We start from the raw sequence: 27,832 nt of genomic DNA, 5'->3' as shown, positions 1-27,832 counted from the left end.
TTAGTATGAAATTTGGCACACGTTTCTACTATCTCTTAGACTCTGTTTTTCAAAAATACCCACTGGTGTAGTCTCCTCATTCTCTATGTATCGCCATACATGGAATACACACAGAACCCTGAGGAGAAAGACTTCAGAGATATATTAATTGTTTCCATATAAAGACGGGCATGACTGCAATCTGAGAGGGCATTCAACTAAAAGCCTGAAAATATTTGGAAGCTTCCTGTCACACAGGGAAATGTTTGATTATAAGCAAAGATGGAGTTATGAAGTTTTGCAGGCAGGTAGTCAAGATTTCAAATGCTATTTCTGATCATCTACTTGTCTGAAATTACCTTGGTGATATAGTATTTTTTATTTCCCTTATCTATTGCTGATTCTGTGTACAACTGTGTCATACAGTAAATATGTAGCGAAACCTAGACATTTAAGAATAGTAACAAAAGAAATCAGTTCCAGGACTAGTTAGAGCTATATTGTAGGCTCTCCCAAGACAACACTGACTGAGAGGTTATGTCAGGTTTAAAGAGAATGAAAGGCTAGGTAACATTAATAGGGACTTCTCTGTTGTTTCCTTCAATGTGCCCCTTTCCCAGGGCATAGAAAAAGCAGTCTTTAATCAGTTTAAGTCTCTCAAGCTATTGAGGATACACTGAAGAGATAATATTAAAAAATACAGTTCATAGGGACAGCAGCATAAACATCCGAAGAGGTACTCATGACCCTCTGAAAAAAAGTTTGTGTCCACATCCTTAGTGGACACAATATTGGGAAATTTTCTGAGGGTTATTTAATTTCCATCATGCATGAAGAATCCACAGGAGGCAGCTTGACCACTGAAACTCAACAGTTAGAAACCAGCCCAGTCAAGCCATGGAGAACTCAGCATCTTCAGCACTGAACCCTGGAAACCAGGTAATTTGGATGAAGAGCTCTGCTACAAGCCTTCCTAGCTCATAGGCATTGGTTGTTTTATCTTAGGAGATGTACTATTGGGCTGAATTATAAGGGCTAGCCCAACAAGATGCATGAAGTATACCCAAAAACCCTCAAATAAATGGGAGATTAAAAAATCCAGAATATAATATATAGGTATTTTTAAATTTGGAAGCTCAAAAAACCTTCCAGAATAGAATTTATTTAGATTTTTAAATTTAGTAGCTCAAAATTTACCTTTTTTTGTCTGTAAAACCTCCATATTGGTCACTACCCACTCAGACCTATACTTTTAGCAGTGATTTTAGAAATATCCAGAGTACAGGATTTTCCAAAATGTTTCTCTGTGGGTTTAACAGCCATAGCTTAAACTGAGGTTTAGTCTTGCACTCATAATATTTACAGCCTTGTGTCTTCAGCCTCTTGTTGCAGCTCAGGCATGGGAACACAAGACACAGGTAACGATCCCTTTTCAAAAACTGGTCATGAAGTTATGCCAGGCTTTCATCAACTTAACCTGTGAAGCTACTTTGTGCTTCATTCAAGCACAGTGCTCCCTAGAGAACATGCACAAATGTGGTGCTGTTCCATTTCTGATGTCCTAAGGACAGAAGGTGTTCAGTCAATTGAGGATCCACAATTTCAGTTGTTTTTCTTACTTTTCCTGGAATGCATGACTCAGAGCTGAACAATGTTCAGTCAAAAACTGTGTATTAACTCTCCCTCGTTAAACTCTTTATTTTTTATGTGGGTTCCAGCCAGATAATAACTTCATTAGGTATAATTTGTCTCTAATACTAAGCAGATGAAAGTACAGATAGGCAGGAAAAAAAAAAAAAGGCACAGGTATGCAGTTATCAGATTTGCAAATGATAGCAGAGGTGTGCACATAATTCATGTGATAACGTCAGAAGTGTCTTCTGAATATCTAGCATTGATAGCTGTTTATTTGTTATCAATCAGGGCTCTTCATGTTAACCCCTGGGTTCCTTCGCTAGAGAAAAAGATTTTAGCTGAGGTGAAATAGTCGCAGCATCAGCATCTTTGATGGCTAATTCACAGGTGAGCATACTTTTTTGGCAGGAAGCTGTATATCAAACCTTGAATAACCCTGCATGTGGGATTGTTTTAGCACGAAGAGATGCACAAAAAGTTTCAAACAGAATGAATCAATGTGACCATGCCTGTCTGGGGTAATTGAAATGAGGCAGGAAATGGCCTTTAACCTGGAGTTGATTTCTCATAAGAGGTCTTTTATAGGGATTACAAGCATTTTCCTTTCACTCCCTTGTGTACGTGAATTGTTATTTAGCATGAGAAACACTGATGTAGCCAAGGAACCACAATTGTTCCCGGGCTGCTTCTTAATACAGTCTTGACCTTGGCTTGACTGTAGTAATGGTGCAATGCCTCATGCTTGCAGCCAGCCATTGCTTACCCCAAGATAAGTCCTTACCTGCTCTATTCGCCTGAGCAGCTCCTTCTTTTGACGTTCCCATTCTCGCCGGTCTCTATCAAGCCTGTCCAGGAGCTCCACCTTTTCCCGGTTCCAGTTCTTCTCACTGTGCTGGATTTGCCAGCGGAGGTCCATCACCACACTATGACTCTCAGCCAGAAGCTTTTTGTGCTCTTCTCGTTCCCTTTTAAAAGCTCCCTTTGCATCAGAAGTGAGGCATGCTTCTCCTGAGGTGTTCTCACTCTTCCCTTCCAGCTGGCATTAAAGTAAAACATTAATAGGACATTAAACTTGCTGTGGTAAAAACCTGTCTGACAATGAATTGAGTTCAAGACCTAACTCCACAAAGGAAATGGGAAAATTATGGCAATTCTTAAATATGAGGATCTCAATAAATGAGCAAATATGTTCAGCATGGTAAAAGTTTTTTGTTTTTTTTTAAAAAAAGAAAACCATAGTGAATAATTTCTCAAGCTCTACCAGCTCATGCTATTAAGGCATCAGTTATGATCTTTCTGATGGGAGTGTGGGTACCAGAAACATGGAGATAAAACTCCAATCTCATTATCATCTCTGAGACGATTGCCAGGACAACATCCTCAGCCACTGCTCTGCTTTTGTGCTGTTACCCAGTGCACCCAAAATCTAAAGAGAGTGCATTCATCTTCTGAGAAGACTTTTCCCAGAACAACCCTCAGCAATGGTCTTACCATACAGCTCCTCACACCTTCCAACAAAAGAGGGTGTTAGTAGATGAAGGAGATGTACCAAGATGATCCCCCCATCTCTGCAGGTTCTGGTGTCTGATCTGATTTCTAGGGCAGTTAGCTGATGTTACCTTCCCTCCCTTCTCCTTCACTTCATGTTCAGGGGTCAGCTCAATCAGATCAGAGGAGCTGGCCCAAGGTAATAGATTCATAGGAAAATGAGGCTTGATGGGGTGTCAGGAGGTCTCTAGTCCAACCCCCTGCTTCCAGGTTGTGTAGGACTTTGTTCAGTTCAATCCTGACAAACCTTCAGGGGCAGGGATTGCGCAACCTCTACAGCCAATCTAGGTCACCGCTGGACTGTTGTCAGAGAGAAAAAGTGCTCAATGGTTTTGTGTGTGAAGAATTTATCCCTGAAGCCTGACCTTTTGTTGACAATTCAGATGTGTGAGTGACTCAGAATGGGATATATCTCCATTCCCTGGCTCTGCAGGTGAACTGAACTGAAAAGCAACAAAAACTCATTTCTGCCTTTGAAGGTAAAGTTGTCCTCAAAAAGGAGAGGCAGCAGGTCTGCTGGGAAACATGCTCCTTTAGCAAGAGAGAAGGACAACACTTTCACCTTGCCCTATGTGGAAAATAAGCCCAAACAGATTTCCAAAGTTCAGTTGTTTTCAAATGACCAGCCAACAAGCTGACCAAACAACCAAGAAAATCAATTATAAAAAAGCGGTACCCTACATTAACAAAGTTGACATGACACTATCCTATCTGTGCAGTGTAGATTTGTGGGACCCGCAGCGATGTGTGAGAGGCTGTCCTGCACACAACTGCATGGCTTGGTGATGGACCAGAGGTGCTGTGTGGCAGAAATGCAGAACATCCCAGGGGAGACACCTCTCAGCTGCAGATCCATGATGAGAGACACCATCCTGGGCAGCACGGCTCCTCAAGAAGCTGGAAAGCTTTGCTGCCTTCCTACCCACTACCCCAGTATGTTGACTGCCCACATGTTAGTTCAGCAATATGTAAAAATACCACTGCTAGTTTCCAAACTCACCGCTAACTTCAGGTAATAGCCTCTTGCCCCTTACTACATATTTCCTCTGTCCACTCACAAGTTCCCACCAGTTTCACAGTGTTGCAGGAGGCAAAGTTGGTGCTGCAGCCAGGGTCAGCAATGCTGGCACTCATTCTCTTAAGTTTGTTTAATTTTATTACTTTGTGCCTCTCGCATCGGGTTGCTCTTGCAAGTTCCTGCTGGGTTTGCTAAGTAGCTGTGACAGTAAATAACCATGAATTTCAGGACTGTCACTGCAGAGCTGAGATCAGCCAAAATAATAAGGGACTAATGAAGTAACATCTATATTGTTTTCTTACACCTAAGCCTGACAGAGGGCTATTTAGGGCTTGGTTTTTGTGACATATGTAAGTCATCTTTTAAGGACCTTTGATGTCCACTCAGGCTTCTCATCTTGCAATACGAGCTCTTAGGGGAGGTTGCTGGAGTGTCTGGTGTAAATCCAACTAGGCTGGAGTGCAAACTCAACCTTACAGCTCTGCTGCTTTCTGGGGAATAACACCACATGCAGCAGTAGCTATGGCTAGCATGCTAAGTTGTGAAGACACACCAATGCCTGTGATAAATTCCTTAGCTGGTAAGAAGCATAAAAATGCAAGCTATAAAGCAAACAAATGCTCAGTTGCAATAAATACAGGTTGTATGATTATCCTATAAAGCAAATTCCTTCAATTTGTTTTGAATCTCAATAAAATAGCAAAATGTTGAACCTCACTCATTCTCTCTCTCTTCTTACACCACTGAGTTCTTCACCACCACTGGGCAAATTCTCAGCCTTTCAGACAGCAAACAAGGCAGTGGTGCCAGTAACGAGCAGGAAAGCTGAGCCAGGCAGTGAGGAGTAAGAACATGCTCCACAAGAGCGATATCCTAATAATATATGGCTGCTGTTAGAGTGTCATGCCCAAGCTGCCAAAATGCAGTAAGTCATCCTGTGCCAGACCACAGGCTCACCCAGACCAGAGCCCTGGCTCTTGTCCTGTTTGAGAAGAATACAGGAAAACTGTAAGTACAAAGTTGAGTTCAAAACCAAGGCAAGTATACAGTGATACACCTTCAGAATAATTTCCTGGTGTTCAATGATTTGGGACCTAAAGCCTTCTCCAGTCAGAGGCGGTGTCTTTAGACTCAGAAGACAGTTCTTGGTGCCTATGGAAGGCAGAACAATGCTCCTGGCAAAGAGAGTCTTTCTGCCTCTGTTTTGACCAAACAGCTCAAATCACGGAGGAAAGGTCCTTTGGTGGCTCCTTAGCATGAAAGTCTAGATGTGACTTTCCTAAACCTGCTAACTGCTAAGGGTGGCCAGATGCCTCTCCATGTGCACCACAGCTTATATTCCCTCTGGGCATCCTGAAGTTGGACGATTGGTCAGAGTCCTACTGAGGGTCTGTTTCCTTACATGCAAGTTCTCAAAGCATACAGAGGGTTTGGCCCCTTATACTAACTCTCTCCTTCTTCCAAACATTTCTTAGTTCCCAGTTCCTAGAATACTGGGATTTTTCATTTGCCCAGATGGAGGCTGAGAATTACTGGGACTCGTTATTGACTCAGCATTATCACAATCCTATACTTGGGAACACTCTCATTATTTCTTATCTTAAAAGCAATGCCTAAGGATCCTTCTGCCAAATAAGATGTACAAGCATTTCTGACAGCTAAGACTTTTATTTTTAATGATATATTCAGTGCTAAAGCTCCAAAGCAGCAGGCAACAGTACACTGCCACCTCTGATATACAGTGCTTTTGTTTCAAAAGAATTTTCTTTCTTTTTTTCTTTCTTTCCTATAGAGTGTTGAAGCATCAAAATGCAAAAACATTGCCAGTAACTATTAATTAGGAGTTGACTCTCTTGAGGAAAATGGTCTTGTTAATTGACCTACTGCTTCACAAAAGAAGTGGAAAATAGCAGCAGTGAAGACAACAGTGGAGAAAGGCCTCGATTCTCTGTGGGCTTGTCAGGGGGTTGGCAGCTCTATATGAAACCTATGGTGGAAGTGCTGTACAGCCCTCTGCTTCACCACTACCAATCAAAACAACAAAATGACATCATGAGAGGTCCTGCTACCCACACCAACCTGATGGTCTTGGCTACTCAGTTACAGCTGTTGTTGTGCCACATATTGGGCACAGAATAGCAAAGGATGTTAACATGACTATATGTAATGCTGGTATTTTACATGTTCGATAGCTCCTCCCATTTTGATCCTGAAATTGAACCTATAGTGAAAACACTCCATGTTTTGAATCTTTAACATTAGTTTGAGTTAAATGTATGTTTATATTATTTCTATTTCAGGCTTATTGTATTATTATTTTTATATATTTTTTTAATTGCCTCCTTGTAACTGTGAGCACATATACCAGACCTCAGTGGGACACCTACACCCTATCCTAATTGACATTCTAATGATCAATGTGCTATCTTTTTTGTACTGCATTAAGGACCTGTTTTTACTGTGAAATAGAAATGTTGTGGGGAACTACCTAAGGAAGACCATCTTAAATATTGACCAGTTTCACTCTTTACATTTGCTTGAAAAAATGTGAAAAGCAACACCATGGTTCAGTAATTACCATATGTTATATATTATTACCAGTGGAGTGATGGAGGTAGCAAAGAACCTGATAAAGTTCCCAGAAGGAAGGGTGAAAACTTTTCTTTGCCCTGGGCAGGAGTGACAGCACCACCCTGGTGCCAAACACCATCTAAAGCGGCAGACTGGGAGTTTATTGCCCATGCAAAGGCAAAGCATGCAAACTCTGAACTGGCAGTTCGTTGTCAGACCAAGTTTCTCTAAGTTTTGTTCTTTGTTGTCATCTCTAGTCTAAGGAAAATCTGTCACTCAGGTTCTGTTTTGGGAAGAGTGAAAATGGGAATTGATTTTGTTGCCTTTTTGAAGTGATCCATTGTCTGAAAATGTGTGTGCACTAAGAAGCAGCTGAACTGAGAATCTGAATCTATTGAGAGAAAACTCTGCTAACACGAAAGCTTCTTCCTGCATTCTCGGAAAGCAGCCTACAGTACCTGGGCAGGAAAAGCCTAGCATCTCAGCTCTGTTATGTCAGTCTCCAACATTCAGTAAATCCTCCTAAATGTACCACCCTCCTGGCAGTGAATATTTTTATTATATTTGTCTTCTGCAGAGAAGCTCTGCAATCGCAAATCTTTTTCTCAAGATCTAAACGTATTAATTCTCCCACCCTTGCCCTCTTCAATGTGGAAAATTAGAGCTTTTATGCCATCAGCTTTGGAAATGAATCCTTGTGGGTTTTTTGCTGATTTTTTTTTTCATATTGCTTCAGAAACAGTGCATCTTCTGTGAACAAACATACCTGACACTGAAGCACCTGGCACCTGATTTTATATACATAGTTCTAACCAGTATCCCATAGCGGGTAGCTAAAGTTCTCTCTTCAGTGATCAGTAGCTTTGAATAGCTGGTATTAAATCACTCTTCTCTCCTATTCATCAAATACCACAGTTGTTATGTGCCAAGGCACAGTGACGAGTTAACTGTGAGGACACGAACATCAAGACATTTTTCTCTCCTATAAATGCCAGTAAATACAGACACCCGCATGTCTCATTACTGCAGCTGATCCACTACCAGTCAACTCTTTGGAGAAAATACAGCAAGAAGAGCTTCAGTTCCTTTGTCCTCACTTATGTTATACAGTACCTACTACATAAGCACTTGTACTGGGACAACTGGAATCCAAGAGGCAACTCAAGGGGCAAAGCTTTGCTCAGGCTTCAGGAGGTCTTTCAGACACCAGGGTAAAATGAATAAATACAGTCCCTTTCCGCTGTCATAGATTTCCCATTTCATTAAGTGCCTCAGACATTCTTTACTGCTGTTGGATGTGAGGGACGTTACCTGTTTGAGGTGACACTTCAGCTCAGTCATTTCCACCTCCCAGGCTGCCTTGTGCAGGGCGTACTGCTGCTGGAGCCCCTGGCGCTCACGCTCCTCATCCCGCAGCTCCGAGCGGAACTCATCCAGCAAACCCTTCAGAGCATTCAGCAGCTTCCGATTTTCACTTGCCTACCGCAACAAAGCAAACAAAATGCTGTCACTGGGTGGCTTTGGTCTCCAGTTTCATTTTTAGGGGGAAAAATGCCTGCATGTCCACTGCATGGAAGAGAAAGTACCTGAGCTACCTTTTGAATGAGAAAACTAAGAAGAGCAATGCCTTCTCTGTCTATAGGCTGCCCAGGGAAGTGATTGAGTCACCATCTCTGAAGGTATTTAAAATACATGTAGATGTGCTTAGGGACATGCTTTAGTGGTGGACTTGGCAGTGTCAGGTTTATGGCTGGACTCAAGGATCTTAAGGAACTTTTGCAACCTAAATTGATTCTATGATTCTGTATTTCTATTATTCTACTTCTTGTTAGCCCTAACCCTGAAGCACCCATGAAAAACAAAGATACTTAAGTCACCCTGAAAAAAAGCACTAAGCATCTTTCTGGATTGAGGATATCTGTAATAACTTCTTCTTCAATACCATAAACCAAAGCTAGTAGCTGGATGTCTCATACATACAGTCATTGCTCAGCATCAAACCTTAAATATTTGTAAACTACATAAAGAAAACGGATTAATTTTCAATGCTTTCGTATTATCAGATAACATTACTTTGGAAAAAAATGTGAATTTTGGAGATAAGTATCTCTGCTAACATGTTCCACTAGTCTGCACTTCACATTTCTGCTCAGCCCCAGGCAGTTGCAAACAGGTTAGCTTTGCAGCAGCACCTTGTTTGGGACCAAAGGCACGAGAGCCAGGTAGGCCACTTTCCCTCTTACAGATGGGATCATAGAGTAAACTCCCATCCATGTCTTGTTGAGAATGTCATGGTGATACTGAAAATGTTGCCTGTGCTCTTGTGCTAGCCAGGAGCCAAGAATGGCATTAAAATTAAAAGTTTAGCCCAGAGCTGACATCTGATCTTGGCAAGTACTGAAAGACAGCATGTATACTGATTCAAATCTCTAATTTTTTTGTCTCGGTTTTGGCATTTACTTTCCACAAATTCTCTGAAGACTTGCAAAACCTGTCATTTTTATGTTAAATATCAAAAGATGCTTTTTAAAGATTCATTCTGGATCAGTAAAAAAAGGATATCCCAGCATTTTTTGCAATCATTGAACTAGAAAACAGGAATATGTAAGTTGTTTTATTCATCCAAAATCTAAATCAAATAGTCTCAATGAGAGCCAGAGATTGTATCTGACAAGTTATTCTGAACAGAAAATACTTGCAAGAAAATCATACTTGATTAGCAAACACAGCACGAGCAGAAAAATGGGAAAGCTTACTCAACAAATTCAGCATTTAATCACCTGGCTCTCATGAACACATTAGCTTCTTTGGGAAGGCCTAACTCAAATTAGCTGTCTGGATTCTTGCATGATAGTCTAATTGATTGTATTTTTTATTTATTTTCCCATGTGAAGGCTTCCTGCAGCTCTTATCTAGTGTTTCACAAAGTGAAATAAGACCAAATGCCGGGTGTGCACTTGGGCCACAACAACCCCCAGCAGCGCTACAAGCTCGGGAAGGAGTGGCTGGAGAGCTGCCAGTCAGAGAGGGACCTGGGGGGTTGATTGACAGCCGGCTGAACAGGAGCCAGCAGTGTGCCCAGGTGGCCAAGAAGGCCAATGGCATCCTGGCCTGTGTCAGCAATAGCGTGGCCAGCAGGGACAGGGAAGGGATCTCACCCCTGTACTCAGCACTGGTGAGGCCGCCCCTCGATTCCTGTGTTCAGTTTTGGGCCCCTCACTGCAAAAAGGACATTGAATGACTCGAGCGTGTCCAGAGATGGGCAACGGAGCTGGTGCAGGGTCTGGAGCACAGGTCATACGAGGAGCGGCTGAGGGAACTGGGGGTGTTTAGTCTGGAGAAGAGGAGGCTGAGGGGAGACCTCATCGCCCTCTACAGCTACCTGAGAGGAGGTTGCAGAGAGCTGGGGATGAGTCTCTTTAACCAAGTAACAAGCGATAGGACAAGAGGGAATGGCCTCAAGTTGTGCCAGGGAAGGTTTAGACTGAATATTAGGAAGCATTTCTTTCCAGAAGGGTTGTTAGGCGTTGGAATGGGCTGCCCAGGGAGGTGGTGGAGTCCCCATCCCTGGAGGTGTTTAAGGGTCGTGTTGACATAGCGCTGAGGGACATGGTGTAGTTGGGAACTGTAAATGTTAGGTTAATGGTTGGACTGGATGATCTTCAACGTCTTTTCCATCCTAGATGATTCTGTGATTCTGTAAAAGTACCTACATGGGGACTTCTTTGTAGGCAAGTATAGAGATGTATGCAAAAATCTAAAAAATTTTCATGTGCTTTTTTCAATGACAATACATATAAAATTTTATGCAGACAACTAAGCTTATATGTTCATCATAAGCATATGTTCATCAGATTTTTGGCATCACTGAACCCACTTTACCCACTTTTGTAATCACTGATCAGACATACCACAGTGCCTTTTTTGTTGAAAAAACAAACAAATGTGATCTATTTTTTCCAAGCCATTTGATTCATCAGCAAAAATATGCTAGATGCAAGGAAATGACTGCAGGTGCTCACTAACTGACCTATAATATGTTTGGGCTAATGAAATGTGATGGTGTACAACATGGGGGTTTGTAAGAAATGCACCCACAGAAGCAGAATTAATTCCATTAACATTTAATGCCAATTAGCAGTTTTCTACTATACAGCAGCAGTCTCCATCATGCATATAAGATCACCTACTTTTCAATATGTAATGATATTTTATGTTTCCACCATGAATTTTCATTCTTATAACCAATTAAAGCTAAATTCTCCAAGCATCTCAAGCCCCTTGTGTCGTAATCAGAACAAGAGCTCTTTTGAAGATTTGTCCTTGGTGTCACAACAGAAGCTGCTGGGTATTGAGCACATCAAAATCTGGCCTCATCCTCTTTGAAGACCCTGACCCCCATGTCTATGAAGTGCTTTCATTCAAGAGCCATGTTCTGTGTTTTCTGGTATGCCACATAAACCTTTCTCTGGCAAAGCAGTCTAAAGGCTCCATGAGAGAAATGAGGCAGAAGAAAAAGAAAACCAAATAACGCTAAATCGAGCTACATTCCTCATTCCTGTGCATACATTTGATAGCTTTAGAGTCCTGTAAAATTAGGTTTGTGAAGATCGAAGTGATGGACTAGTACAGAGAGGAGCCAAAAGAGCCTCATTGCAGGTTTGTAGCCTACTGGGATGAGGGCATGTCTTATTTCTAGAGGCATTACATCAGTGTCACTGTTATGAGACAAAATACCCCAGGTGCCCCCTGGGCTTGCTGGGATTTTAATAAAGTTGCCAATATAAATCCAATTTTGGTTACATACTTTTAATTCCTGCGGAGAAGTCTCTTTTGCATGACTTTGTATTTACAGTCTGAAGTTGGAGAGATCTGTGAGATTATTTCTTTTGTTTTGCCAAACTGGAGCGTCTTTGGAGCACAGAAAAAGTACTTTTGAGACAATGTGCTCTGAGATACAACATTTAGATCTAGACATGCTTTAGATTTCTGTTGGTAAAACCACCAAACAGCTTCTGCATCATAACAAGGATTGTTATGATCTTCCCCTTCCTCCCAGGGATTTTGTACAGGCAGAAGAAACAGGGCATGGCTGTGAGTCCTTGGACATTCTCCCATGCAGGGAGCTGGCTCTTTAGTACTTTACCAGTTACCAAAATTTAGAGCAAGGAGGAATATGACTTATTCACAACTGATCTAAGACAAGAGAATTACAAATGAAGTTTAAAGGCTTGTTGTATCCACAGCTCGGGATTTATAGGGAAAGGAAATAACAGCTGACAATAAGAAAAACTTAATGTAGTAAACCTCAATTAAATTCCAGGACTTTGGAGTCTTTACTAAGTTGAGTCAGCCCCAGAGATGAGACCCTCCAGCTCTAGAAAAGTTTGAGACCAGAGCAGTTGGTTGAAGCATGTTTCTACTTTTAATCACAAGTCTTTTTTTCTCTGAAAATTTCACTTAAGAATTTAGCCACACTCTGCTATTACAAGCAGTTTAGTAGAGCAGTCAGTTAAAAACACAAGGTCAGGAGCCTAAACAACAAAGAGCACTGTGCATTTTCTTTGTCTAATCACAAATCTAGGCAAAAGTGAAACTGGATCTTGGTGCAAATCATTTAAGTATATTTAGGCCTTAATAACTATTCCTTTGGGCTTTTCTCTTAGCTAAGCTTTGAAAACAAACATTATATGAGCAAAAAAAATCTAATTGGCAATATTCTTGATCTCCCACCCTGTAGCAACATGAGGGTATTGGTTTTTAATGCCTGGAGTACAGATGTGTAAACTCTTACTCCCCTGATCTTACACCATCCAACAGGCATGTCACCCCTTCTACTTGGCTGAACAAAAGCTCTTCCTTTTTCCACAGGCTCCCTGATTTCTTACTACACACAGAGAAATGCTGACTTACAGCAAGCCCTGCTCTACTGTGCCAACAGCCCAACTTGCCTGCTTATCTCCTGCCTGTGACCAGGCTTCCTGCTTGGTTCTTGAGTCTTGCCAGTTCCTGGCCCAACCCCTTCTGCTGTGTGCCCCAGCTACCAGCCAAGGGACAATGCCATGAAGAAAAAAATGAATTGGCCCTTCTCAGAGTCCCCATCTACTCTGTCTCTCATCAAGTAATGTTTTCCCTCCCCTTTCCCCTCTGCTATGCCTTCAAGCCTCCATATGCTGGCCACATAAAAATCCAAGACAAGTGAGACATGTACTTTCCACTGAGTTGAGTGCCTCAAATCATAATAAAAAAATTAAAGGTTGCTGGTTGAAATTAAGGCCTTGGTGTTTATAATTTTTCTCAAAACAATTCCACTTTCCAGGTAGGGTGAGAAAGTCAGTAGCAAGAGAGCAGGCTGAAAATACACTTCATTAAATGTTAAAAAAGAAATATGGGTTACTTCAAGTTACCGTAAGTTCTGTTCTTTCTTTCTTCTGACCTAGTTATCTCAGCTACTCCTAGACTATCACAAAATTTCCTTCCTAATGTGAAACAAATGCTGATGCATTTCATCTTAGAGATTGCCAGGCAGCACCAGTAATTTAAGGCTCTTCTGCGCAGGTGCAGACCTTGGAGTCTGCCAGCTTCACCACTCACCCCAAATTCCCCCTATAAACAGTGCTTTTTTCCAGCTGCAGACTTAAGGAGCCTGCAGAAGACCCCCCAAACCCTGGGTGTTTTTCAGCACAGCCTGACTAGTCAGTGGTATACTGGGAGGTGAGCACTGCTAAGATCCACCCCTTCAGGAAGGACGTGTTCTGGGTCTGCTGATACTCAGAGCTTTTAAAGCTGGGACAACACAGGCAAAGTGTTTCTTTGCTCTATTTTTGATTAGTTAATGTGCTTTGGGATCATATAGGAAATAAGTAGACCTGATGTTTATGGGTCAAAGTCTGGTTTGTGTTTGGAGCAAGCACCAGGGTCTGCGAGGTTGGTGAGCATCGCGAAGGTGCTGCATGCAGGAGGCCTGCAGGGCCAAGCCATCCACCATAGTGACATGGACAATTCAGGCTCAACTGATACTAAGATGTGTGAGGGCAGAGCATGGCTCTGGCAGATTCTTGAGGGCGCAGGAGATGTGTAGGCAGCTACTCCTCTGTCACAGTCCTCCCGAAGACACTTCCAATGCCCTGAATGTATGACAGCATCAGAATTAACCTACACTAGGGCTTCCTATTTCTGTGCCAGAGGACAATCACAATCCTTTCTTGGCATCGACAAATACAAGCCCTGTAGCACTGAAAACTCTTTTTACATGCCTATCAATAAACACAGTGCTTGTTAGGAGATTCACTAGTGTGAGCAGGCAAAACAAGTAATAGTGCTTAAAACGAGAAATATTTAGCCAACTCAGTCATTCTTGCATTGTTGAAACAACACTTTTTCCTGGTTGGAAGGCAAGAAACCTATTTTACTTTCACAAGTCCATTTGGATATCATACTGCACTATGCACTAGTATCAAGAGAGGTACTGAGATGTGGTCTGTTCCTATGGATCATTTCTTTAAGCAAGATTAGCCAGAACTGCTGCATTAGAACATCATGCAATGTATATAAAAATGAATTATGAGCAACCCTACTTCCCATTTCTGCCACCTGGAGATTAATGCTTAAGCAATGATTATTTCAAAGAAGACATTACTTATTTGAATGTTCTCGGTCATTTCAAGAGATCTATATGGAAAGTTAGTACACGACAGAGTTTGTACTGAGATAGTATGTTGGTTTATATTTTTTTTTACTCATTTTAGATTAAATCAGTCTACAGATGGAACGCAGTTAAATTATGTGCTCATGAGCACCTCTTCCATGGCCTTCTTCAGCCTCTACCAGAGAAGAGCCTACTGACAGGCTGACAGTGTTGGGTCTGGGTGACTGGCAACATAGAACCTCTCCAAATGCCAAACTGATCATATGAATACTACCCTGATAGCATGCTTCATAGAAAATAATAGCTAAAGAACAGAGTTGTCATCTAGCATTATGAAAAAGGAAAGCAAAAGAGTATACAAACTTAAAGCAGAATATGAAGTAGCATAAAGACCACAGATCTCTACTATTTTGATTCGAACAGAAATTCTAACTGAAGTTCCATCTTGAATTAGAGATGTAGGTTGCAAGACAGCCTGTGCATCATCTAGCACCAGCCTGACTTTATTACTGGATAGAGACACTGTTGCCTGCTGTGTATCTATTAGACCATATAGATAACAAGCAAACAGGTTTTACATAGTCATGAGAGTCTGGGGAATTCAAGGTGAAGAACTGAAATGCAAAGGCACACACAATCCCCAGATCCTGCAGCAAATCCAGCAAAGTAATGTGGTCATAAAGAGTACATATTTGTCTGAGAGTTCTCTCTGTGGAGTGAGATCCCAAGTCAAGGGCCCAGATAGAGATTGGGCATAAGGCATAAAGCTTCAAGACCTTTTTCACTGAATTTGTGTTTTACATAGAATTCTTGCTCCATTCTACTTACGATTGCAAATAATTCCATGTAACAGGACACTCACCTGAACATTTTCCATTTTAAAAATATAAGAAGATACTCCTGAAGAACTGTTGGAAGCATTGCGTCTGTACACTTTGAATGTTTGCTATTACTATTGTTAGTACTGCTGGTATATTAAATGCACAGTGTAAAAAGCTATGATATATGGCAGTGCTCTGACACACACACGCAGGGCACAGGAGATGTCGGAAAAACGTTAGCATGATTTGTTTTCAGACATTTCAAAACAAGCCCAGTGACAGGAAGGAACTTCTGCATTGTTTCCCACCATCTCTAAGGGAAACATTAAATACATGTGCTAGTTTCTTAAATTATTTAAAGGAAATAAAATCACCTCTTCTTCTAAAAGCTTGACAGTAGAATACAATAGATGTGCTCAGGCAAAAGGGGCATGTAAATTCTGCAAACCATCACTGATAGATGTTTCTGGGCAAACAGCCACAAGAGGAAATAGGATTTTTCACTGAGAGCATCTGCCAACAGGAGAAAAGTAATCACGTGGCTCATGATTAAATATAAATATAATGGATGAAATCCACTGTAATTGCTGTGTAGCTATAAGTATTTTTACAAGTATGATTTAAGGTGATTTAACACAGTAGCAGAGAAAATGAACTCCCTTGGAAAATCCAGTTTCCATTCCCAGGGTATGATATACATATGGTACAGTACCTGCTTCTGCTGCTGCAGTAATTCTGCAGTCTGCAGCTGTGGTCCATGATCTGTGCTCTCCATGGTGGGACGCTGGGAGAAATCTGCCAGCGCAAACACAACATCCTCTTCCTCCTCCTCTCGATCTGCATCATCTGCCTTCTGCTCAGACTGAATGCCAAAGTCTGGGAGGGCCTCAGGGTGCTCGATCTAAAATGCAGGAGATGGGACATGTTGACACTCTTTTGCCATTCACCTTGTGGGACAGAAATCTATTGTAGGGCTATCTTCCCCTGCATCTCTGTGGTGGGATATATTGACTTGTATTCTGTAGGCTACAGGAAATGATCTTTGGGTGATACATCACATGTTGCATATGTGAACACAACATTACGCAGGCCTGCAAAATAGGACATCAATGCAGCTGAGAAGATGGGTGTAATGTGTGATTCTATCCATCATGCGTTAATGAAAAACTATACGAGACACTAGTGTATTGTCTGATGAAGATACAGAGATCAGGAAGTATCCAAATCTAGCATTTTATTCTCTCTAATGAGTTAGCAAAACACACGACTCCAGTAATGACTGGAGGTGGATTGATTATAAATTAACCAGTCAAAAAATCCAAACAGTGAAAAAATGAAAGCTATTTTGATATTAGAAGATGATCTAGTTTACATAGAAGCAAATTAGTACTGATGAAGTAAAGTAGAAGCAGATCATTTCTAAAGAGCTACTCATCTCTTGTTTCTGACTCATACTACTACAGCAGATGAAGGTAAAGACGTTCATCTACCCTTTATCTAAGAGTACAAAACACTGGAATATTCAACTTAAGCACACTCCTACCAGACCTGAAAGGTTACTTGTACTGCCAAATGCAGCAAACACTGAAAAACACTAGGCACATAAGTATCAGAAATGCTGAGAAAAATTACTTCATTGCCTTAGCAAACGACTTCAGAATTGCATGAACATGCAAAAAAAAAAATCCATTATTCTCAAGAATCTTGTAGAAAATGTCAGAATGAGCAAACACTTTTTAAAACTTATTTTTCTTTAGGTAAGATTTCCACAGATAGTAATTCTGGATGTGCAACTCGACACAGCAGCACCTTTCTTCACAGTGCATGTCGGCTGGCAATCACACCCCTGTTGAGAGATGTGTCAGCTTGGGGATTCCAGGTTGTTATGTACTTCTGAAATTCCTGATCTTAATTTAGTCGTTACTTGGAAAATCACCATGATGACTACTGGCGTACTGCTGCTGACGGTGATAGACGTGTGGAGAAGAGGAACAAACAAGAATGATTCACTCTAAGTTCCCACAAGAAGCTGTATAATTCTCCTGCCAACATGAAAACAGAGCTTCCCTCCATCTGTATTACTGAAGGCTTTGTAAGGAACACACTGTGCATATGATGAGAAAAATGACAGCACCCAACCCATCTAAACAGATCTGACTCCACCAGCTTGCTAACTTCTTTTCTTTCCAAAAATTACTCAGGAGTCATATCTTTGAGACCTAATTAAATTTTCATTTACTATGAGAGAGTTTTTCAGGACCAGATGTTTGTAATGGTTAGGGCTTTAGATTTAAAAAGGGGTGATCTGTAACATATCATGCAGAATATACTTTAGCACAAGCCAACTCAAGAAAAGGCTTCATGATTAATTTGAAACCTCTTTAAAGCTCTGTGTAATTATAAAGTTGCTGATGCCACATCATATTTAAAGTCTACACTTAAATAAGGGACATCCCAGTACCCCAACACTTGCAACTTCATTGGGTTAATAAGGTAGGACAGTTACCTCCAATATGTCCTCCCCTTCCTCCTCCATTCGCTTGCCTTGCCGCCAATGTTTCAGCAGCCATTTCAGTTTGACATACAGGAGAAAGGTGTCCTGCTTGAAATGCCTGAGTTCTTGCTGCAGCAGACTTTTCTCCTGGCTCCAGGTCTTCTCTTCCAGTTTGTTTTGCAAAGTCAAGCTCTGCACTTCCAGGTCTTTCCTCCGCAGGGTCTGCATATGCTCCTCCTCCAGCTTTAATGGAATGACAGACACCATGTCAATGGGGTGGGGTGTCCTGGGGTGGTCTCCAGGACTTGTACTTTGTTGGGTGAGAGAAAGCTCTAATTTTCATCAGTAGTGAGTAGTCATTGAGTTTGGCTCAGTAAGTTCCTCAGCAGTTATGACTGTTGAGGACATTAGAGAACAGTGATAAGTTTTGCTTAGGTAACCACATTCAAGTAACCTGCTGTAGAAGTGGACATCTACTTTAAAGATGCATGAGTTCTCTGTTGCTGCTTAAACATTTTATACCCCTCATAATTTACTCCTTCTCTTGATTGTATCCCTGCAGTACGTTCCCAGCAGAGCCACCACATCATACTGCTGCACATATCACCTGCTAAACGCATTTGCAGCCACTCCTACAAGGTGGGACCACAGGTCCCCTTCAGACAACCTGGAATATTATCCTTGCCTCTTCCCTCCCCAGCCACAGACTCATCCTTTTCTCTGTGGCTATGTCTCTCTCTGCTTCTGAAAGGGCAATGCTTCTGAAGAAACCACATCCAGTATCTCAGATACAACTACTGATCCCTCACTTCTCACTCACAGTTCATACTTGGAGGCATCTGAATGACTCACAGTAAACAGTTTCGCATTTTGATACAACTAGATCAGGAACACATGCAGGAACTGAAGAAACAGGAATTGGCTGCAACTCAGCATTCAACATGTCTCAGTTTCAGTACTAGAAGCACCAAGAAAAGCTCATTCTTTGGAGCACACATATATTTACACCTGTTTCAACAAAAGGCCACCTGAAACATTATTCTTTAAATGTGACTTCTCCCTCAATATGTCAAAATCTAACCATGGCATGACCTGCGCCCAGTAGCACATGTACAAGTTAGTTATATGACATCTTGTATTCTGCATAGATGAGATAGCGTTTCCACTTCAAACAAACTGTGGTTCACATTGATCAAGAAAAGGCAGATGGAAAATGAGTACAGAGCCACGGCTTACAGATGCCAGTTTCTACTATTTTCCATTCTGCAGAACAACAGCCTTTCCCTTTGCTGACCAACTCCATAGATGAAATCTATGAAAGCCACAGTACACTAATGACCACAACGATTTAAACCGTAAGAACATACCTTGCAACAAACAACATTCATACGGGAATGAAGAAAACTTAAGATATTCTTCTTCAGGAGCATGGACCTCCTAGCAATTAATACTGCTAAGAAATATATGCTTGATTTTCATGGCAACATTCACATGCTTCTGAAACGGCCTACTGGTCCATACCAGATGGTTTACTAAGGACTCTCCTCCCCTTCAAATCATGTGCTCTGGCATAATGCAAATTTTCAGCATCTATGCTACTAAGCTTTAAAAAGTTCCTGATTAAATTTATTTGCAGCAGTTGCTAGCTTAAATGGGTTTAAAATGCAGCTTAAAACAAAACTACAAAAATAGTAAGATATAACAGCCCAAAAAACATACATGCAGCTCCTAATAACACTGATGGAGACCGCAAGCGCACTGTACACTGCTAGCACTCATCAATTTGATGTCATTAAACATTGATAAAAATGAAATAGTAAAAAACGGGCCTATTTTAAATTTGATTTTTACAGGAAGAAAGAAATAGATTTTGTATTGATGCAGGTTCTTCCACCAAAATAAGTTACAGTTAAATACAGCAAAGATATGAGTCATTTCCACCAGAAATCCTGGAAGATGATAAAAAAGGAACAACATTAACAGGATGGGCATAATCTGGAAAAAATGAAGAATCCAGAAGATGCTTTTATTCTTCTATTTCTGCTGGCTGTCAACATAAATATCTAGCTTTGATTTTGCTGCATTTTTCATTGTTTTTACAAGCTGTTATAATCTAAGTCCCCGTGGTCACAAATTCTTGCAGAAGACCCTGGTGGAGGTAGCTTCATAGAGTATTATGTTTTTTCAATGGATAGCTATTGCAACAGAAAAGAACTTTAAGAGGCAGGCATAACTTCCAAAAACCTTTCACGGCCAAGGCAACTAGGAAGGAAATCAATTTACTGGTTGCCTTCAAAAACCTCCATGAGAAGGCTCCTATGGAGACCAAATGGAAATTAAAGCTACTTAGGAAAAAACAGAGAGAAACCACTTGGATATCATGAGATTAGCTGGCACAAGGAAAAATGCTTTACACTATGCAACAATTACAATGAATTTAGTTTATGAAGTAAATTTAAAAAGAAAACTTCAGTTAGGAGCCAAACAGCCTGCAAAAATTAGTAACAGATTTTTTTTGCTCTAGGAGCGAGAGATCACAAAACGATTGACTAATTTGTTCCAGCCTTCAAAAGAGCAGGGGGAGCCCATGCAACAAAATATGATTTATTCATCAGTTATGAATAAGAGGGTTGGAAGCGTAGGGTACTGAGAAATACAAAAAAGTCCTGATTTGTGTCTCAGTTATGAGCGTCTAACAGCTCCTCTGACTTCAGAGAAGTGCTGGATTTTCTTTGGGCTAGGAGGGGTCAGAATAAGGCACAGAGCCAAACAAACTCCCAGAGATCAGATGCACTCTTCCCCAGTTGATGGAGAGCTGAAGGGGCTGATACAATTCCCCATGCAGTATTTCACGTTTCTACCTTGACTTCCCCCACATAGGGGAGAACAAAACTTCTTGCCACCAAGCAAAGTAAGATTCAAAGTGGCAAAATAGGCTTGAGTTCACATTTCCCCAACTTCCAGATTCCTCATTTACTCAGATGAGGTCAAACAGGCACAGCCAGCAGGACATAATTTCCCATGGTCCTGACAAACAAGGTCCATGCCACACATCATGGTCACACATCTCTCCCAGCAGGTGGGTTTTGCATTTACCTGGATGATCCTTTCTGTAAACTTTTCTTGCTCCTCTCGGTGAAGTCTCGTCTCCTGCTCAAGCTGAGCCTGAAGCTCCTGTATCGATACATTCTGTACAGGTAAAACATGGGAATCCCTGAGCTGATCAGCAGGACAAAGCAATAGGTTTAGCAGAAAATGTGTCTCCATGGTGTAAAAAAAAGCAAAAAAGAAAAGAACTGCAGGACAGACATCTGCACAACCCACGGTTATCAATAGTTAAAACCAAAGCACAGTGTGCAAATAAATAGCAATGCCCTAAATATGTGTGGGAATTTCCTGTGTGCTGCCTTCTGAAAACTAAAGCTGGGATGCTGATGTTACATGTTGGATATTCCCTTCAGGCCTCTGCTCTGGGGTTGCACTCAAGTAGCTGAGACAGCGCATCATCAACGACATTTGCCAGATGAGCTCCTATGTACAGGATTACATTTGGTGGCCTATTTCTTTCTAATAATCAAAGCTATAACATTTTAACATCTCTGCAGAAGATGCATCTAATGCACATATGTTGAACCTAATTATTTATTCATTTGCAACATTTCTGATTAGGCAGTTAATGGGATAGCATTTATTAAAACCAGCTAACCATTCTTCAGATACAGGACAGCTCTCTGCACAAGTCGACTTTGTTCTGTCATTTCTACTCAAAATAATTACTCCACACATGTCATGGTGATAAGCTGTGTAAGCCTGAGATCTGACCAGAATGCTTAAGTATCTCCCCTTTTCAGGTCCAACACTATTTTAATCTTAATACTTTCAATTTTATGTTCTCATTAAATTTGGCATCCCATCCCCTGCACTTCTGAAAGTTACTTAATTCAAAAATAAAGACCCAAAAAAGCAGACTCAGACCTTATTGTTTATACTATGTTAATTAATCTCATATTTGTGATCAGAACTTTCTGTGCCCTTCATTTTGTGTCTCTCACATTGGAGATAAAATTGATTTGTCTGGACATGATGCTTGGCCAGATGCCTTTCCTCTTCACATGTGTGACCACAGAAAACACTACAGCACCAAACTCCTACTTTCCAGAGTAAAGACACTTTTAAAGATGGGATTGCTGCAGGCTTCAAAGTGTAATCCCAAACTCTCTGAGGGCTGGTGTCCAGCGAGCTCCAACCTCGGCAGCTGCAAGGATGTAATGCAGGGGTCGTGGGATCGCTCTCGGGTCTGCATTGTCACTTCCCCTCCGGCATCAGCCCCAGCACCCGTCTCCTCTCCCCAGGCACTCCTCCCACTCCACAAGAGTAAAACCAGCTGCTGTCACTGTTCGGGCCGCGGCAGCCCTTACTGGGACCCTTCTGGTTATTCGAAAAGTATTTATAACTGAAACAGATGCTCTTCTTCTCCTCTAGGGAAAAAGGAGATAAGGCAGATAGAAGTATCCCATAAACAACCCACAGGACCATACTCCGCTGAACAATGAAAATCACCCTACATATACTTTCGGAGCCCTGTCAGTTCCTTCTTTATTCACTTATTGACTTGTGCACATCTGTTTTGTACCTGAGGAAGAGACGCTTCCAGCCCATTGAAAGGTACACATAAAGTGACCAAGGGAACATTATCTGCCTTATGGATTTTGCCTTATGCCTTAAGGTGTCTGCAGAGATTTTGTATTGCGCAAGGCCAAAACTTGGTCTGACAAATAATGTGGAAAGAATGGCTTGCAATGGGATTTGCCAGTTTAGCACAATTGTTTGTATATCATGAGATGATTACATGCAGATATATAATTTTAGATTTCTCATCCAATAAAAGAAAAATTACTGTTAATAGAAATTTCTGCATTATTTTATTCTGATGTGGTTTCTTTAGGAAAATGGTAAATAAGAACCAATGTACCTATTTAATTCAGGTGTACTTTAAAAAAAAGTGCATTCCTTCTTTTTATGAATTCAAAATCACACAAAATCATGCAAAGTTGATCTGGTGAAAACAGATAAAACATGGCAATGCTATTCTGTTGGCTATAATCACTTAAAAAAATCTTATGCGCCTCCAGAAATGGAAACACTATGATTCATGTAAGAATGCATATATTGTTAATTTAAAATACGTAGGAAGTGTAACCAATTTTAATATAAATTTCCTTACAGTCATAAAACTACACACTTAGACAGTTAGAAATATTATTGCTCTTGGGATTCCTGAAACTGGAACCAGAGCAGGAAAAGTTACCAGGAAGGTAACGTTTGAATTTTTCACCATTCACACTTATGTTTTCCAGTGAACAACGATTTGATAAAAGATCATTTCTTCTACTTTAGACTAGTATTAATTGGAATCACGTAGTTATGTATATACGGACAACACATTATGTCTGCACAAAAAATGATAAACTCATGCAATTTTTTGATGAACATGCAGTCCACGCAAAGCCAAGATTCAGGAAACTTGGGCGCTGGGATTATGTGATAATTGTTGGAATTACTAGGAAGAGATTAAATACATCATAAAGGCAGATAGACTATCACATGCACACCAGACAGTGAAAATATTTTTTTACAATTGCTTTGCCTCTTTAAGGATGATAGATTTTTATAAGCAGCAAAGTAAATGTGTTGAAACGCACTTAAAGCGTGACCACAGAGCTGAACACCTTTTGCCTTCCAGTGCAACCTGATGACTCTACATAGTCCATAATTTCATATAATGACATTTCTACCAGAAACACTGGGATTAGTACTGCTCAAATCAAGGGAGATAAGGCTGCTTAAGTGCCTAACAGGTTGCTGCTAAACATCTAGACCGTGAACAAAGGTGGTGTAGAAATGTATTATGTGATACTTATATACACAGTGCAGGTACCTGGCATTGCACTGATGAGCATCTATGTGTGTGTATGTGGATATCAGGCCCCCACCATGTAATCGGCAGGGTGTAGTCTGTGGCACAACTGTGGTTTTGTTTTGTTTTGGAAAACAACACTGCTATGAAATGGACACGAAAGTTGATAACCTGTTAACTTCCATTCTTTGTCCCTTTGTTCTCATTAATGAACGCGCTACACTAGGAACAGGAACGGAAAACACCCCGAATGTGATGGCTACCACACAATGTACCGACACCACAGAAACAGACACAAACTCATTACAAGACATACAAACACACTATAATGGGAACTACTCCATCACAGCGCCACAGAAACAGCGGCATTTCATCCGCAGCTCAACATCAACTGACAACTTCCCATGAATCCATATTACTGTATTTCCAGATCCACCTCCACTCCCGTCCTCTTAGACACACAGTACTAAGTCCTGCTGCCGAGTCCTTTTCTCTCACCTGTTATCACTCCAGAAACAAGCTAATCCATGCCGATGTCTTTACCTCATGAGGATGTTCAGAGAAAAGTCATCCACGCTTTGCGGGCTTCATCACTGCTCCCTCATTGCACCGACCTCTTTCTGTCCCTCTCAGCATGTTGAAGGCTTTTCAGGTTACTTTTCAGCTTGCACAATCCCACATTTCTGCCATGACTTGTTTTGGCAATTTTGCCATGCACCATGAGTTACATCTGGGTTTTACTTTGTTTTCTCCATTTTACCATAGCTAATTGCAATCTCAATTTGCCTGCAAACTTTATCAGTTCATATGCAACAACTGTGAACAGTAGATTTAATGGATTTTTTCTTTTTAGACTTTTTTTTTTACAGGAGGGCTGGAGGAGACAGGGTAGAAAGATGCTCTCCAGCAATTCCAGGAAGCCAAATGATGAACATTTTATGTCTCTCACCTAATGGTATGTTATAACGCTTTGATATTTGGACCTTGCATTTGACCACACAGTCTAAAAACTGCTACTTTTTCACATGTGACAGCTGACCTTTGCATGTGTACAATCAACCACACCAGATGACAGGAACTTCCAGTAGCTTTTGTATTACTTTTTACATGCAATACACATCTAACTGAATTCTCAGAGGCTGCTTCTACAGATGTACTCTTCTTCTCACCCCTTAAAAATAAATGACATATATTCCATTTGCCAGTGCACAATAGGCAGTTCTGTGGTTAATTATCTGTGCTTATATGATGTCTCTGATTTTGGGAAAACACAGAACACTTTGCTCCAAGTCTTTAAAAATCCATCTCATTGTATGAATAATACACAGTCTCACCGAATTCAGTTAGGACTGGGTTATCCAGATTTACATCATAAAGGGTCTTTTAAGCCATTATATTGTCAACCTTTACAGAATCTTGCATAGCAAAAAAGAATACAATTCATCAAAGTAAATTATTCTTGTTGCCCCTAATCTTGGTGGGAAGGAATACTGTCAGCACCAGTTTGCCTTTCTTCTTCCCACAACTTTGCATTGAAGGAATAGTGGACACTAAGAGATACAACTTTCTATGTGGTCATTTGTTGGTTTTGGGGTTTTTTCAGAAGAAAGAAAAGTCACAATGTATAAAACATTCACTGTTTCCTTTCTGGGAAAACAAAATCCTAAATCAGGGCAATAGAAAAGGATGTGTAAAAAGGATGTGCAAAAGCCATCCAGCTGAAAAGCTCTCACACGGAATTGTGAAAATTGCACAGAAGGAGCAGACACTCCCAAACCAGTTAAAAATAAAACATTCAAAATATAGACTGAAATTTGCCTTGTATGTCAATACAGAAGTTTTGATACAAAGCAGGTGGTAAAGTGACTTACCTAACTTGCACATCACAGTATCTGGTTGGTCCACACTTAACCCAGGTATTAACTTAAAGTAATAGAGATATTTTATATTCCTTATGGGCATGATAAGTACGGCAACTGGATAAACAGGTTAAGAATGGCCTAGAAGAAATTATTCTTCAGTGTGAGCTCCTCCTACTTTATTATCAGACCTTGGGGAAGACTTGCTTTTTAAGACATGCTCTCAGCTTCTCTAGCCTATGTGCTTTAATTTTAATTTTCTGGTAACAACTTGTTCCTTTTAACTGAATTCACTTCAGTGGTTCTTTTTCCATAACCTAGGAGTGTCAGAGATTTTGTGGCTCTTTTCTACACAGAAACAAATGTGTAAGTCTTTAAAAGCCACGTATGAAAATAACCCAAATCGGAAATGCAAAGGTGAGTGCTTTTGCCTTTGGCGATATATACTTACTCAGGTAAGGGCAGAACTGATACCCTCTGAAGTGCCAATCAGAGCTAAGATATACAGCTCCATTTAAGTACATCAGGTATCAAATACTGCAATAAACTATATTTGGTCATCTGAAAGAGTGAAATCTTTCTTCTCTAGAATGTATTCTTGTTTCTGAATAAACAGGAGGAGACTGCTTAAGGAAGCTGCCTTTTGTTTACAGATATTCCATTGGTAAAAAGGGTGAAATTCACCAGATGAAAATTATTTACCATTTTTCCCACTGGTTCCCATTTGTTGCCATAGTAATCCTTTGATTTCTGCCGGGTGTTTACTCCATGAAGCATTGTGCTACCTTTTTTAGTTCCTCCAAGTCTTTTAGGGCAATTCTCACTTGTTCACTTGCTTTTTCTTTGGATGGGGAAGAATGATCTCCCCCTCCCACCATAACCCAGCTCTGCTAAAATCATGAATAATGGATCGAACATCCACCCCAATGGTCTCCAACCTCCCCCAACAGCAGCTGAATTGCTTGTTTCAGCAAGAAAACAAAGCCCTGCTCTTAAGGCAATTTCAAGATATAATTTCCCTTGGACTGTGACTCTAACCCATCTCTTTAACATGCAAATATATTCTAATAATACTGTTGCACTAACAACTGCAGCGTAAAGCCCAAACAAAGGCAGATGTTTACAGTTAGGCTACAGGGTAGTTTCAAGCACAAGTCAGTCTGCATTTATTGTATTTAATCAATTAGGCTCCCACGATGCTCATTTTTAAAAATAGGAGAAATGGCTAAATGGAAGTACTCAGCATTGCTTGGGAAATTTTTCATTTAAAATTTAGTTTGGAAAAAATGAGTTTAGAAAAATGGGCTTTCTTGCTTAAAAAGAAAACATTTCCCTCACTGAAATGAAATGTGTTGTTCTCAGGCTGAAAGTCCATACGCAGTGAGAAGATCATCAATCAATGTTATCCACTGGCCAATGAGTATATTTTCACTTCGTAAGTTAAAGCGGGTAACAGCTTATATGTAGCCATCTCTGCTGTGGGTACTGAAAGGTTTGGGTCTCCCTCTGAAATTTCTGTGGTAATAAAAAATCCCCTTTGGTATTTGAAGAATATTTTTTCCTGCTCACTCATCTGGCACCAAAAAATGGTAGTTTTTGCTAGTGCAGTGTATGAAATTAAAAAAGACTAAAAATGATACTATACAAAATTATTTGGAGGAGTCTTCTGCTTCACATGGGTTTGACTATAAGATTTCAATTGGTTGCCCACCCACTGAAAAGTTTCAGCATAAAGCAGTAATATCCTTTGTTGCTTAAGTAAACCTGACTGAAACAAACACCTTAGTCTTCAACATTTTCTCAAGCTCAGCCATTTGAGCCGCAGCCTTCCTCATCTTTTGAGCACATCTGAAGCTAAACTGGCTATTCTCTACCTTTGATTATAATTACTGGTTTGTTCCTTGTCAGGCTATGGTGTGAAAACTATCCATCCTCTGATTAAACACAGTTTGCTGTACACAGTTTACACATCATCCCATCCTGAGAGAGGTAAAAAAGATGTTATGCCAAAAATACCCAAATCTCTAATTTTAACAGAGGGCTCACATATACAGGGCTTAATATAATAATGAGGCTGATCTAAGATAAAGGGGAATTAATAAAGATGACAGAAATATTGTAAACAATTGCTGTGGTCATTTTATGAACTAATCTACCATAACCATTGACCAATACAATTACAAAAGGATCCATGCTGAATGGCAAGGTTTCTCTACCTCATCGGCCCATTTCACAGCTGAGGAAGAAAGACTTTACCTTTCAGTGAGAGACTTACGGTGTCCTGGGTTTATCAGATCTCCTTCCTGAGGTTTATTATCACTGGTAAAAGTGGAAAGTTGGAA

General features: G+C 40.6%; 1 protein-coding gene across 5 annotated transcripts in view; it reads right to left on the bottom strand.

Moving 5' to 3' along the window:
• The window catches only part of MTCL1 (microtubule crosslinking factor 1), a 113,333-nt gene that overhangs the window by 15,768 nt on the left and 69,733 nt on the right, over positions 1-27,832 (bottom strand). For 2 of the 5 annotated variants that reach the window (XM_074899195.1, XM_074899199.1), the window contains exons 7-11: positions 20,811-20,933; positions 17,727-17,957; positions 15,933-16,121; positions 8,063-8,230; positions 2,396-2,650 (exon numbers count right to left, since the gene is read on the bottom strand). In XM_074899195.1, the coding sequence (XP_074755296.1) occupies positions 2,396-2,650; positions 8,063-8,230; positions 15,933-16,121; positions 17,727-17,957; positions 20,811-20,933 (966 nt within the window). The remainder of the gene's footprint in view (positions 1-2,395; positions 2,651-8,062; positions 8,231-15,932; positions 16,122-17,726; positions 17,958-20,810; positions 20,934-27,832) is intronic. The other 3 variants (XM_074899198.1, XM_074899200.1, XM_074899196.1) reach the window with 2 other exon arrangements.

This window comes from Athene noctua, chromosome 2 (assembly GCF_965140245.1).
Source record: "Athene noctua chromosome 2, bAthNoc1.hap1.1, whole genome shotgun sequence".
Taxonomy (NCBI): Eukaryota; Metazoa; Chordata; class Aves; order Strigiformes; family Strigidae; genus Athene; species Athene noctua.
The sequence above is the reverse complement of the archived record's forward strand: the minus strand, read 5'-3'. Positions and strand labels throughout refer to the sequence as shown.